The sequence below is a fragment of the Toxorhynchites rutilus genome, chromosome 1 (assembly GCF_029784135.1).
Source record: "Toxorhynchites rutilus septentrionalis strain SRP chromosome 1, ASM2978413v1, whole genome shotgun sequence".
NCBI lineage: Eukaryota > Metazoa > Arthropoda > Insecta > Diptera > Culicidae > Toxorhynchites > Toxorhynchites rutilus.
In genome coordinates this window covers 174,137,614-174,152,551 of record NC_073744.1, presented here as the reverse complement: position 1 = coordinate 174,152,551, position 14,938 = coordinate 174,137,614, and the positions used below count along the sequence as shown (strand labels likewise).

General features: G+C 38.1%; 1 protein-coding gene across 6 annotated transcripts in view; it reads right to left on the bottom strand.

Moving 5' to 3' along the window:
* The window catches only part of LOC129762626 (protein lozenge), a 125,277-nt gene that overhangs the window by 47,752 nt on the left and 62,587 nt on the right, over nucleotides 1–14,938 (bottom strand). For all 6 annotated transcript variants that reach the window (XM_055761075.1, XM_055761080.1, XM_055761076.1 and 3 more), the window contains one exon: nucleotides 8,246–8,359. In XM_055761075.1, coding sequence (XP_055617050.1) covers nucleotides 8,246–8,359 — 114 coding nt within the window. The remainder of the gene's footprint in view (nucleotides 1–8,245; nucleotides 8,360–14,938) is intronic.

The window sequence follows — 14,938 nt, the reverse complement described above, 5'->3', positions numbered from 1 at the left end:
CTCGAAGGATTTTTATGTTTATCATATGGTGATTTGACATGGTCAAGAAACGCCAATTCAAGATATCGTAAGCTGTGCCAACAATTTATGGTCGACATATACGCAAAGGTAGAGATTGGACGACTGCAATTCTTACTACACAATCAACAAAAGCGGTGCGAGGAATAATACATTCACTTGCGAGACACTATCATGAGCAACACCGACACAGCTTTAGTTATAGCCAGGCCAAAGCGCAATGCATTGTCATGATATTGCGCGTGTGTTCAAACACAAAATGAAGTTCGATCGTATTCGTCCCCACTTATTGTTGGTTGTATTCTGTTGAATGGAAAAAGCGCAATTTTGCATTCTGTTCAAGCTCAAGTCCAATCGAATTGAGCAAATGTGACAACCTTGCCACGCAATTCGACGTAAACAACATTGGTCTCCATGTTCCATTTCTATGAAGCAAAAATAGTAATGGTTTTTCGGGTGGAATAAACACGCAAAATTTAGCATTCAAACACATTCAAAACAAATTTAGCATCCAAATGAAATCGAATAATAATTTTCATTCAAATTTCAACAATTTAGAATTATTTCCGGAATTATGCCGATCAGATAGAGAGTAAATTGAACCACAAATACGGATGACTTATTTTGACTATTGTTTCGCGACAATGCGAACGAATTTAAGAGTGTAAAAGTCGATTTCGATCGAATTGTAAAATGCGATCACTCATATGCATATATGAATATTGAGTTCTACAAATCGGTGAAGAGTAATAAACACATCCATGAATAAAGGAAGCAATATGGCTGTGTTTCAAACTTAGATTACCGATGTGAATACTCCTCGATTGAATGACAACGATAAAATAACGCGATTCCAAACAGGCCGATTAATCAGCTCCATTGAAGTTAGCTGGCGTATCGCTGTTTTCCAATTTATGAACGAGACCAAGCTATTATAAACTAAGCCATGTTGAAAATCACATGCACGTATTTTTTAACAAGGAGACAGCAATAAATATTGATTTTCTATATTTCATTTTTTCTACTTTACGACAAACTTATATTACTTTTTTTCAGTTGACGTTTAACTTTTAAGAGATCAAACATGTCAGTTACGTTAATGAAATACACCAAGAAACATCATATAACCTTTCGTTCAAATCATTTAATTCGTTTTTTTATAGTTCACACATTCGATTTATTTTAAAGATCGTTGAAATATTCAAACACACTTACAATACATTAGTGTTTTTTATTCAACACCCAAAATATTCACTAGAAATAATTTATTTGGCAGAACAACGTTTGCCTGGTCAGCTAGTATAATATAAAATTATGACGTCTCAAATATGACCATTCCTTCCTCGAGTTTTGTGCTTACCCCTTGATTCGTTTTCAGGGTTATGCAGAAATGTATGACAATCCCTTGAAGTCCCTTAAAGAGAGGGGACGAGTGTCGCACCACAATAAGACCATTTCTGGCCCTTTAAAACCTCCATATTCCAAATTTGGCTCCGTTAGCTTGCTTTCTTCTTGAGTTATGTGACGCCGTTCTGTGTTCTCAATGCTCAAGAATAGGAAAACGTTATTTTTTACTAGTGCGGAAAGTGAGTTAAATGTTCTTGTAGATGTAAAAAAAATTATAAAACTAGGCAATTTAGATTGCTTATGGTCTACCCTTCAAAACAAGCTACGTAAATTGAATCTACCTGCTGCCTGTAGTACACGGCACGCCGTTATTTGAAAAAAATCAGAAAAAACATTACCTTTTATGATGTGTATGTACAAGTAGCCGCATCGTTATTGGTGAGGAAATACGTTTCAGAAGTTAATATTCCTCAATAGAAACTTTCTGAATTCAAAGTCAATATAATAGAAGTACCGGTAAGTTTCTTCGTTTTTTTTTCAAAAAAATAATTCTTTATTCTCTAAAAATGGTTACAAATTTAATATTCAAAGTATTGCCCATCGCTAGTCACAACTTTTCCCCATCTTTCTGGTAATTCACGGATCACTTTGCGGAAATAATCGACCGGTTTGTCGGCTAACCACGAATCGATCCAATTTTTGACTTCATCAAAATTGGAGAAGTGCTGGTCAACCAGGCCATGTTGCATCGATCGAAAAAGGTAGTAATCGGACGGAGCAATATCTGGAGAATACGGCGGGTGGGATAGGACCTCCCATTCCAGTATGTTTCCAAGTATGTTTTGACTGGTTTCGCGACATGCGGCCGAGCATTGTCGTGCTGCAAAATAACTGTATCGTGTCTTTGCTCGTATTGTGGCCGTTTTCCTTTAGCGCACGGCTCAAACGCATCAAAGTGTCGTCGGTAGAGGTCCCCCATAATGGTTTTATTCGGTTTTGGCAGCTCATAGTACACATAACCTTCTGGCCGTGAATATTCCGCGCGGCCGTCGATTGTGATGCATGGCCGGGGTATCTATACGTTGACGACGTTTAGGATTGTCGTAATGGACCCACTTTCCATCGCCAGTAACGATTCGATGCAAAAACCCCTATCTTTTATGCCTTTGGAGCAGTTGTTTGCACGTGAAAAAAAGGCGTTCGACATCTCGTGGCTTCAATTCATACGGCACCCAATGTCCTATCTTTCGGATCATTCCCATTGCTTTTGAACGATCGGATATGGTTTGCTGAGCTACTCCAAATGTATCTGCAAGTTCTTGTTGCGTTTGTAAAGCCCCCAATTCTTCATGTTCAATCTTTTTTGGCAGTCTGGAACGTTTTTCGTCTTCCAAGTCAAAATTACCACTGTTAAACCGTGCAAACCACGTCTGACACGTTCGCTCAGTTGGAGCATGATCCCCGCAAAAACACTCTCGTTGGTACGAAATTCGACATATTTGAAGTGGCAAAAAACTATGTTGTTTACGCTTCAACTTTTTAACATATACTGAAAAAGGCGCGCACTGACAGTAGCTTTCCAACGAATGTCTGGAAATTTGATTCACTGGAATAATAATCAAGTTACGCCATCTGTTGTGAAACCGAAGAAACTTACCGGAACACCCGATAACATTTTGTGTAACATTTTCTCGTCAGATTCGAAGAAGAATCAAATTTGATTGTGAAATTATAGTAAATATACAGCCATTCCATGCCAAACCGATATAGTGGTTCTCGGATTGTCATGAAAAAATGGTAGTTTTGTTCTCTGTCACAAAATATGAGACCCGTATCTTTTTTTATTTTTGACGTGGAACTACGTCTAACCGGAATATATGGGGGGTAAAATGAAAACCATAAACACTGAACATGCAGGAAAAAATGCAAGATTTCGTATGCTCATAACTCGAACATTTTCTACTGAATCGGAAAGATGTTTGCATCACTTGATAGGGAATATTTCTACGCATCTATCGCAATTAATAAAGTGTTATTTTCCATTAGGTAAATAATTGAATAACTGTAAAATGTTAAGCGTTATCTAAACGCCCTTACTGCCTCGTTTTGAACGGCCCGCTTTACGGTTTCCCCAACACAGACTTCGAAACCAAGCAGCCTTGTGGAAATCGGAATTGCAAATACATGAAAGTAGGGGGACTTTTGTTCTCTCCGAAATGTGTTCCCTAACACAGACTTCAAAACCAAGCAGCATTGGCGAAACCGACATTGCAAATACATGAAAGTAGGGGGAGCTTTTGTTCCCACCGAAATGTGTTTCCCTAACACAGACTTCAAATCCAAGGAGCGTGGGGAAGTTGGCATTGCAAATACATGCAAGTCGGGGGTATTTTTGTTCCAAATGAAATGTGTTTCCTTAACACAGACTTCAAATCCATGGAGCGAGGGGAAATTGGCATTGCAATAACATGCAAGTCGAGGGCATTTTTGTTCCGACTAAAATATGTTTCCTCAACACAGGCTTCAAAACCAAGGTGTCTAGGAAAATTGGGATTGCAAATTCATGCAGGTCGGGAGTATTTTTGTTCCGACTGAAATCTGATTAGCTATAAAGACTTCTAAACCAAGGTGTCTGGGGAAATCGGCATTGAAAATACATGCAAACTGCGAGTACTTTTGTACTCGCTTACCTTTGTGCAGACTAGAATGCGTTTCCCTAACACGGTCTTCTAAACTTAGATACCAGGTAAGATCGTGCAGACACTAGAGACATTGCATTTGTTCAATTTTTTTCTCACAACGCAAATATATTGAAATCAATTGAATTCGGAAATTGTTTCATTCGATCAAAAATTTAATCAATACAAACAAATGATTACTAAGCTAAGGTAGTCCTACGTCAACCTTGCGGTAATATCATAGATATAACCCACCCATTTTTTCATTAGGGTGTCCAGTTCCATTTTAGGGTTTTCCCAAAAATCAAGTTTTACCTGTTTTCTCCAGAAATGACTTTTTTCAAACATTCAAAAGTTATACATTTTAGCGGTGAAAAAATAGGGGGAAAATTAATTTAAAACAAAAAAACTCAAGAACAAAAAATAACGCCTCTTTGATTTTTAGATATATGTATTATGTGAAGAATCCTCAGCTTTCAAGAAAAAAAAAATATAAAAATATGGCGCCCTTAGTCCCGAGACCATGGAAACCATAAAAACAAATGCAATCAATTATAACGAAAATAAAATTCAAGTTTTCTAAAGCTGTAGTATTTTTGAAACAATTTATCCACTGCTGATATGCTTTCCTCCGTTGAAGATTTCGATGGCAAAAACTTCAACTTTATGATCAGAATAAAAAATTCGAGAAAACAAACATATTCTGGAAGGATAGAATGTTTAAGCTGTCTGAAAGATGGCGAAAGATGGCAGGAGATTGTAGAATTTAAGAATGTAGAATGCAGAATAAAATTAAATATATCTAAGTCTGCTTATAAAAATTATGTTTTTTTCCCTGAAAATCGGCTCGAACCTTCCGGACAACTCAATATGAGCTATCCTGATTCCTTCCTGACGTTTATTTTAATTCTTCCTGACTTTTGAAAATTATAGTTGGCAACCCCGGCGTTAAGCGTTAATCGTTAACCGTTGAGCGTTAAGCGTTGCGTGTTAAGTGTTGAGCGTGAGCGTTAAGCATCAAGCGTAATATATGTTAAGCGTTAAGCGTTTCGTTTCCGTTTCCGTTTCCGTGGTTGAAAATATCATTCTCGAATATCGTTGATTACCGTTTCGATGCGACAGTGACCAGATCGATAAACGGTAAACGTCACAAGATGACTTTTAGGCATGTTGTTCTTTGTTGTTTATGAGATACAACGCGTTACTACAGCGGCTTCCGATACTTACTACTGCTGATTTGTCTACAAAAAGATTGCAAATTCAGTTCTTGTTCACCTAAGTAATGATCTCTGAAACAGAGCTGTGTCGATTTGCACGCCATTGTCGATAGCTTTGACGCAGAGCGATGAAAAATCTACATGATTCGTGTTGAGCGACCTTCCTTTGAAGATGTTAATCAGCTGAGATGTACGATTCGACGGTGAATTTCTAATGGTTTGGATCCAGCGCATAGGAAAGTTGCGTCAGGATAGGTAGCAGCTGGCAGCAGTGTTTGTCGATTGAACGCTTCTGAAAAACTCCCTTTAGGTTGTTCTTGCAAATGTCATTTCCCCCTAGTGGCATTCGTCTCTTGTTATATGCTACGAACCATGACATAAAAGTGAATGAGAGAACTCCGCTACGACTAACACTCAGCGAACCAGTAAACATGCGAACCAAAACGTCATAATCGCTTTCGGTGCTGAAAGTTTGTATTATTCTGAGCCTCTCATTCGCGCGTTTAAACTCGCGAAGCTGAGGTTTCGACAAAGAAGATTTACCTCGGGGGCGCGGGGAAATTGTTGAGTGAGCGTGATCGCGAACATTGAAAAAGTAACATCGATGTCGTTGTCAAGAAGCTGGATCTAATCGCAGCCAACACTAGCACGACTAATTTAATCGAAATTTGCTTTCTGAAAATCAAATCACATATCATCGATGGAATCATCGTAATTTACAGGTGCATTCTGGCGACAACGGCAAGATGAAACACGTCAGATCCAGTGAGAGGTTCGAAAGCCTCGATCACGGTTCACTCCGAAACAGCCTCTGCGTTGATATATGCCAGACACAAGGTATGACCTTTGTTATTTTTCACGTCATTCATTTATTTCAGGTTTATTGTAGACATTCCATCGACAAGATAAGCGCTAGAAGTACAAAATTTAAACTCCAAAGAATCAGCATATAGAAATTCAGTAGTAGAATGCAACCAAATAAGGTAAGTTTGATTTTATCTCCGAAAACAAGAGGAGACTTAGTCGGTTTCAATGAATAGTCAGAACGGACTCAAAGTGTTTCTCGCCGATGTCGACATCAAACGTAAGTTCTGGCGCCAAATATACCGCTTCAACAACAGCAATGATACGATCTGATTTATGTACATTCACTCAAAGATGTTCCACTGCATCATAAAATAACAGCTTTGGTAATGAGTACTCCGTATTAAATGCAGCTAGAAACAGGTCGTTTATTTTGGTACGAAGTCCACTCACATTCTGTAGTAAACTCACTTATACTGCCCACGTTGTAGCCATCGTCATAATGCTGCACGTTTCGTGTGCTCTGGATAGATGCTGCTGACTGAGGAAAAGCGTATTGTTCGAAGTGGATGTGTTTTCGCCTTGAAAGCACTCTGACCGTTTCGTATAAACAGACAAAGGACCGGGACGACTGCGAAGACTGAACCGAATCGATCTGATTTCAGAGAAGAACTGGTTGTCTGATCGGGCTCGACTGTTCTGAACACAGAAGAGGCTTCCACCGTATCTATTGAGGTGCGTCCCGGCAACTGCTCAACATCTGCGATGTGATGTGATACTTGTTGATAGCAGCGGTTGTTTGCAAACAGTTCTGCTCGTGCAGGAGGACCATCAACTGTTGGATATTTCTAAAAGTACTGTGGCGTGATTGATTAAAAGGAACACAGTGAGAGGTCTGGCGATCACGGTCGCCATGGAACGAAGCAAACGTGTAAAACTCGGCACTCCACCCGAAGCAGTATCAGAAAAGATAGAAAATTGGCGTACCTTCCCGATCAAAGAGTTGTCGGAAATCATCCAGAAAACCAAACTCAACTCAACACCCTCAATTGAGAATAACCGCGTCCACACAATAATCATCAGTGATGGAGAATTGTTCCACAGTCGGAATTGAGCATACTGTTTCGCCGAATTGGATATTTTGTAATTTACCATATGTGTAGATATGATAAACCTGTAACATGTACACGATTAAATCCGGTTCTGTTACAGCTGAAAATACTAATGAACCTAAATAAATAAACAAATGGGACAAAATAAATCGACGTGGGTTTAAGGTTTCGGATCATCTTCAACTCATCAGTTCTGGGTTAGAATTCATCATATCATAATTCATTTGGGTTAGAATTCATCATAGAAAAAATCTGTTTAAGGTTCTCAGTGCGATCGCTGCCTGGAGGGGATTCCTTTGAGTGAAGGAACATGAATCCTTACTTCTTGAATATACCTTATATATTGAAGAAATTTAAACCAATAATAACGTTATCTGACGGCGATCATGATCGCAATGTTCGCAAAGATTGATGGGCAGAAAATTTCAATTTAATTATGCATTTCAACCGATCGCATTACATCAGTGTACCTCTCGAGTCGTGCTGAAGAGTTCTTTCATCAGCCTCGATGATGGAAGTTTTACATGATGCACTGAGTGTAATGAGAGCAGCTCAAAGTAGCAATACAATAATTACGCTTCAAGATCGAAACTATCAACCAAAACTTCTCGAACGTGATCCTTGATTGATGCCGCCATATGTTGCTAGTCTTTTCATACCTTTTCTGTTAATTCCACCTTGCTTGCACCAGGTTTCCGAGGTTCATTCTTCTCATCCCGTGGCAGGTAATAACCCACATTTACGCCTCATCCAACAGAAGCGCCCATAACTTAATTCCTTTTACCACTTTCCGTTTACATTGGAAAACGAACTGGCCCTGTTACAGTGTGTGCATCCTGCTATCGTCAGGGTGAAGGCGAAAAGTCAAAGCCGGGAGCCTCATTGTAAGGTGCTTTTGTTTGGTGTGACTTCACCCCAATCACGCAGATGGCGCTCCTCGGTGGGGATAATTACTGGCAACAACTTACTTCTGTCAGTGGTTCGATGATAACAGACAGAAAGATACAGAGAGGGAGCGAGGGACGAATAATCGATAACAAAAGAAACACTGCGTCGAATGTGTACTCACTGGTTTTTGAGCGGGGTTCCCTCGGGCCGTCGACGGTCACTTTAATCGCCTTGCCGTAGGTTGTCACCTGGGGAGGGGTGGTGGAAACCGTAATCGTCAGTGTGAAGCTTTTCCCTGTGGAAATACAAAATGCAAAACAAAAAGTGAGTAAGATGCAGAGTTCGAAGTAAAGAAGGCGGTCTGTAGGACTGTTAAAATGTTGTATGATGCCGATGGCAATAAAGTTCAAATGTATGCACAATATTTCTTCGATTTTTATTATTGTTTTCCGACCGTTTAATGGCTATTGAATCAACATTTACGGCGTTGTTTCACGCGGGAGTCTCAAGGATTGTTGCAAAGTTTTCATGATGGCGGGATGAGACAGATTCAGGCTTGGTGATTCGACGGCTGTCAGTGTATGACAGTCTGAAGTTAGCTGCCGAAAAAGAGCTGTTCTTCAAACAAAACAATTCATCTTGACCGACCTTCGGGGCGAAACGTCAACAGTTCGGATTAACCGCACCACCGAAGGAAGAGAAAAACCGAACGGTTACGGTTTGGTTTCATAGCTAATTGATTTTTCATCATTTCTCGCTGCGTGTTGAAAGCAATGTAAACCAAAACAAAACACAACGACAACTGTGGCAGTAGATTACGATAATGGCGTGCGGTGTGGCCGCACTTGAGGTGGGTTGAACTGCGGCCGCAAACTTTGATTTGCACCTATAAATTACAAAATTTTTGGGTTTGAGGTTTTTGGAAGCTCCCCATGCTCTGTCGGAACACACGCCAGAGCAAAAATTTTGAAAGGAGTAACAAAACAGAAAGAAATGGGACGTTAATTGATGTAGCAGTTTTACGAGTTGCACTTCCCGACTGCAGGTCGATGAAATATGGGAGCTTCTGCGGAACAAGCTTTATAGGGCTCAGCTCTGACATTTGGCGTTTCGTGCCAATCAAAGAATCCCATCTCCTGTGTGTTCACCGATCCCTCTAATCGATTACAAAGAAAGCTGCACAGGGCGTCCATAAATTACTCACCACGACGCTACAAAGCGTTAAGATGAAGTGTTAATGCTACTTTAATATTTTTAAATCGCAGCTTAAATCATTTTTACGACGACGAAATCCGCTCACACTTTGCTACAATTTTATCCGGCCGCTTCCTTTGAGCGAACATGCGCGCGCGCCTTTGTTCGTCTTTGCGTCGTCTCGTCGGATGCACCCTTGAGCTCGGCCGCCAGCATCCCGAAAGGCTTCGCCGCCGAACGCTCTTCCGTTGCACGGGCAAGAAATAATTAATGGTCGTAATTTACTACAATGAAATATATTCCCCGCTTGCCGTGGTAGCGAACGACGAACGTAACCAACGTTTAGCGGTTTCGAAGGAACCGCCTACAGCGCAATAACTAGCCGCCGGATCAATGCCAGCCGGGAATGATTCCGAGCTGTGTCGGGGCGCGTCGGATGAGCGCGCGAGATGCGACCGCCGGTCGCTGCCATAAAGTAGCAAATTAAGTACCTCTCAAACGTTGGCACCGATAGGTGCGATACCTGGTACTAATTCTAATGAAACGAAACGAGGCGGGAGATTTAACAACACGTGTAGAGATAGAAGATGAAGCTGAAATTCACTGGAATCTAAATACTTGTTTTGGAACATGGAAGTAAAAATAGTGCCAAACTAAGTATACCATTTGTTGAACCCTTCTGCATCTCTGGCTTAATTTTTGAATAATTCGGATGAACAAGTTTGTAATTGGTCCTTTTGACAAATGAACAAAAATTTCAGGAAAAATCTCTAAAAAAGGATTATCTTCGCAAAAAAAAATATTAAATATCGCTTGCCTAGTATTTCGCGTATAATAAATTATGCACCACTTGATTTTCAGTTTTATCTGGATAAACATTTTGATGAATTAAGGTGGGACCAGAATGCCGCGCCATGCGTCGCGTTGCGACAATTGTGCTTTGACAATTCATTTTAAATAGGTGTGTTTCCATTTAGTCGAACACAATAACACGTTGCGTCATTAGCATCGTTGTACTAAACGCTAACATTTGTTCTAAACTGCTTGCGCCGAATTCACGATGACAATGGCATGGTGTCGACGTCTGGTGGCAACTTCAAATTAGGGCCATAATTTGGGTTCCAAACTCGTTAGTTTAATCTCTATCAGATTAGAAGACACGAAGCCGGTTTTTAAATTCTAAAATTTGAATGAAAATTTTCACATCATGTTATTTGATTACTTGAAACGCGTGTTTCTGACATTCATTCAACCATATGGCTAAACAATTCCAACATTGTTGCTGAATTTTTTCATCACAATATAGAGTTGTCTTCATAAACAATTTTCGTATGAGACTTTTTCACCACCTGCAAACAAAAATTCTATCGATAGAAATGGAATACTCGGCATGTGTTGTGTATCGATAGAATTGGAATATTCTTAGGCCTAAACAGCTACTGTGTTATACATAAAAAAAAACAAATGTTTATCGATGGATAGGAATCTGTATACGAATAAATTCGGCTCTGTGACAGCTGAATTGCTAAATGAGCCTAATAAACGGATGGGATAAAAAAAAATGCAAACCTTATTAGACGGAACTTGATTTTTAAAAAGCAAAGTATCCGCGTTGACGGCATTGAGCTTCATATTACGAAAAGGGGGAGTAGGCATGACAATACGGGTTTGCAGAAGAAATGAACACGCTTTTGAAATGAAAATTATGAATGATTATTTTTTCTAAATCAAATTAGTACTCTATGTAAAAAAAAATCACTTTTGCTTGCAAGTAATGAAAAAATATCACACAAAAATTATGTCTAACGATAATTTTATATTATAATGGTATATTTTGGTGAGAATATCGGAAAATTCATAGAAAATACTTTAAGTTAGGGTGAGAACAACGTACTTCTAGTAGGTAAATAATGCCAAGAAAAAAATTTCATACAAATTTTAGCAATTTAAAACTACCTTAGGGCCGACTAATTTGATAGAGAATAGTTGGCCCCATACAAACTAATGTCGTATCCAGATGTCGAAACCATCCCGCTGTCAACGCGAATGCGTTGGTGTCCAATTTTCAGTAAAGTCCCCCATTCGTACTAACACAATTATTCTACACTCAGAGAAATAGTTAGTAAATGTGAATAATCTTTCAATAAATAATACCATTTCTAAATAATTTTCTACTGTTCTAATTGATCGCATATTCTACGTGAAAAATTCATAAGTTTAAGGTTTAAAATATGTAGTAGTAAATTTATCCAAAGTCGCCTCAAAAGCCAAATTTTTTATGTCGAATTATATTTCTATTGTTGTTGTTGTATTTCCTGTTTTTGCAATAATGACGCTGAATGGAAGTTTTTATTTTATTGATTTTGTTTTTCATAAAATAGAATTTGAACGCACAAAGTGACATTGTTTAATTTGATACGCAGAAATTCGAAACATGCTTACATCCTTATCCATTCCATCTGAAAACTGATGATCCGAGGCCAATTTTCGTGCCAGTTTTTGTTTGGCTCGCAACAGTAAAAATGCACTGTAATGCAAAATTGATCGAACACGACCCAAAAAATTTGGAAGCTCGTTCGTAGAATTGAAAATAAATTATTTTCATGCAAACAAAATAGTCTTCTATACTCGTACATTTATAGCCCAACCATCCCCGTTGTCAGAAGGCATTTGGAAAAATAAACAAACAAAAAAAGATAGGCTGTTACTTTGAAAAAAATGTGCAAAAATAATCGGACAGCTAGTGTCAATGTAAGTAACGGGGAGTCAATCAAGTTATTTTACTTGAAGTTTTTTGTAGCAACTTTTTTTCCGTCCACTATCTGTCAATTTTTTTCGGATCAAATTTTTTTTCGAACAAACGTTTTCGTGACTGGAACTTTTTTTAATTTTCGTTTATGTTCGAAACAGAATTTTATCAAAAAACCAGTCATTCGATATTGAAATTAGCCGCTATACTGTTTTGCTACAGATCCTAATAGATAAATTACATGATTGTCCTTCTGCAGAAATCATTTTTACGTTGTGACGTTGAGTTCCTGATACAGGCAACTGAAGGAGAAAGGTATCGAAAATTCAGGAAAATGTATTCAAAATATTTACATTCATTTAGTTGATTTAATTTAATACAATTTCCTTACTGCCACGATTTGAAGCGCTTTTTTATAAAATCATTTTGACAACCAATTTGAATCGCACAACTAAGGTGTCAACAATAGACATCACTTTACCAGAACTGTGTTTATCAATAGTTTGAGTGCATGTGCTTAGCTAAGTTTGACAGCTACTTTTCATGAAACATATTTAAACAAAACGGACAGCAATTTTAAACAAACAGTTTTACACTATCAATAAACTTTATCGAAATTCGTTCAACAACACTCTTTCACAGATAAAACTCACACTTATATTCTCCGTTTATGCCTCACTTTAATTGAGACAGAAAACATTCACCTATCTATCATCCTCGCAAAGTTCATTCTCGATTTGAAAGGAAAAATACTGTCTCGATTTCGCTCATCTATTCTCAGAGAATTTTACATTCCCTCATTTGCCTCTCGGAATGACGTAAGATGGTGAGAGAATCAAATTGGAAACTTTTGCTTGGGCCAGCGAGTGTCTCTGTAATATCATTCGTTTTTCACTCAATGAGCGATCATTGAAGCCTCGATCGTAGCGGTAAAATATGGATAGATAGTTGAAATCGAGTTGTTTCCTGTGCACTATTGCAATGACATTTTTTTTTGTTTCTAGTATGAAATGATCTAAGCCAACACAAGAGACCATATTAACGCAAGTTATTGGTGAGCGGGAAGGTTGATTCATGTGCCCTGGAATGCTGACAAGGGAAAGAGTACAAGGGAAAATAAAATCATACATACACGCAGATTGAGTCTATTTTATCTCACTCGTTATTATGTTTCGTGCGATCCTTTCAAAGGAGTATTCATTCATTGAATGTTGTTTTCCACTCTTCGTTCTGTTATGTTCACTCTCAGTCCCGACTGAAGATGGATGGAGAGTGAAAAATGATTCATCGTGCAATCTCACGATTGCCTGCTGCATTCTTTTTGCATTTCGAATGAACTTTTCCATACTTGAAGGTAAGTGTTAAACGAAAGTATAATGTACATACTGCAAAGCGTTTTTTTTTGCTGTATAAAATGGCGCTTTCTCTGCGGCGAGAAAAATACGCACATCTTCAGGAATAAAACTATCAATTAAAACAATAAAACAAATTCTCCGTATTGAAGGGGTAGTACAGTATAAACACCATAAAACAGTATAAGATGTTCGCGATTTTTTTCAACGAGAAAATAAATTACTATGATTAATCTGATATCACAGTTTTATTAGCTATATATTACTTAACAAACGAAAAAAAATGGTGTCGATTAGACTGTCCCTTGTATAGCCGCAACCGGTTTGTTGAACACTTGCAGCCAAAATCTTGTAAACTGGTTCTTCTACAAGTTTTTCTAGTGGACCGATTCCAACCATTGATTTCTTTACGTAATCTTCGATATATTTTATATTTTATATATATTTTGTTTCAAAAATCGAGGCAAAAACATTTACCAAAATTTTTATTTGCGAAATATAAAAAAAATCCTACGTACGTTTTTTTTTGACGTATCACGATCACGTCTTTTGGGAACATATTGGGGTACAAATTGAAAATCGAAAATCGAGTACATCGTGAAAATTGTCTAATTTCGAACGCACAGTCATTTCATGATGGATTGATACAATTTTTGCGTCAATCGATTACGGCACTCCATAACAATTTTTTATATTGAAGAAAATAATATATGTCATAAAACTAACTATAGAACAATTGGAAAATCTCAACCCCTATACTAACGGAAATACCCACTGCTGATTGGTCGAAATTGACGACAAATGCGGCGGGTCCCTAACAGAGACATCCAAAACCAAGCAGGCTGAGAGAAATTGGCATTGCAAATACATGAAAGTAGGGGGAGCTTTTGCTCCCATCGAAATGTATTCCCTAAAAGAGATATCAAAACCAAGCTGCCTGGATGAAAACGGCATTGCAAATATATGCAAGTCGGGGGCATTTTTATATTGTATGTAAGGTGAGTGATACGATTAATTCTAGGAAATAAAATTTAAATTCGGAACCTTAATGTTTGGTTGCTTCGTGATATTCCATATCCATGACCGATCGTGTATTGTGAAAAGTTTAGCACAACTGTAATTGTAAAATTGTATATGTTAGCAGTTGTGTTAAAAATTACTTGATATATGAAACGATTTATTTCAGTTTTCATAAATAAAAACCAAGGTGTGTTCCCGCTCGAGAACGGGTCGTTTGGTTTGAGCTGTCTGTTTTGTTATGTTCATTTTCACCCGAGGAAAGTTTATACGGCGAGAAAAATTGGAAAAGTGAAGAAATATTAAAAAAAGTGATTTCCCATATGCTCTACATGCAGTATTAGGTGTTGATAGTCCCATTAAAATTCGCATTGGGTTGAATTAACACTCAGAAAGTAAAAATTATAAAAGAAAATTACCTTTTCCATTTCAAAAATGTTTTCTCTATATTAAAGTAACATGTTTTTACAAACGAAACACCAATTTCTGCATTACTCGAGAATTAATCAAGCAAATGACACCAAGTTAGGCATATGGAGGTTTTAGGGTGCAATAAATGTTT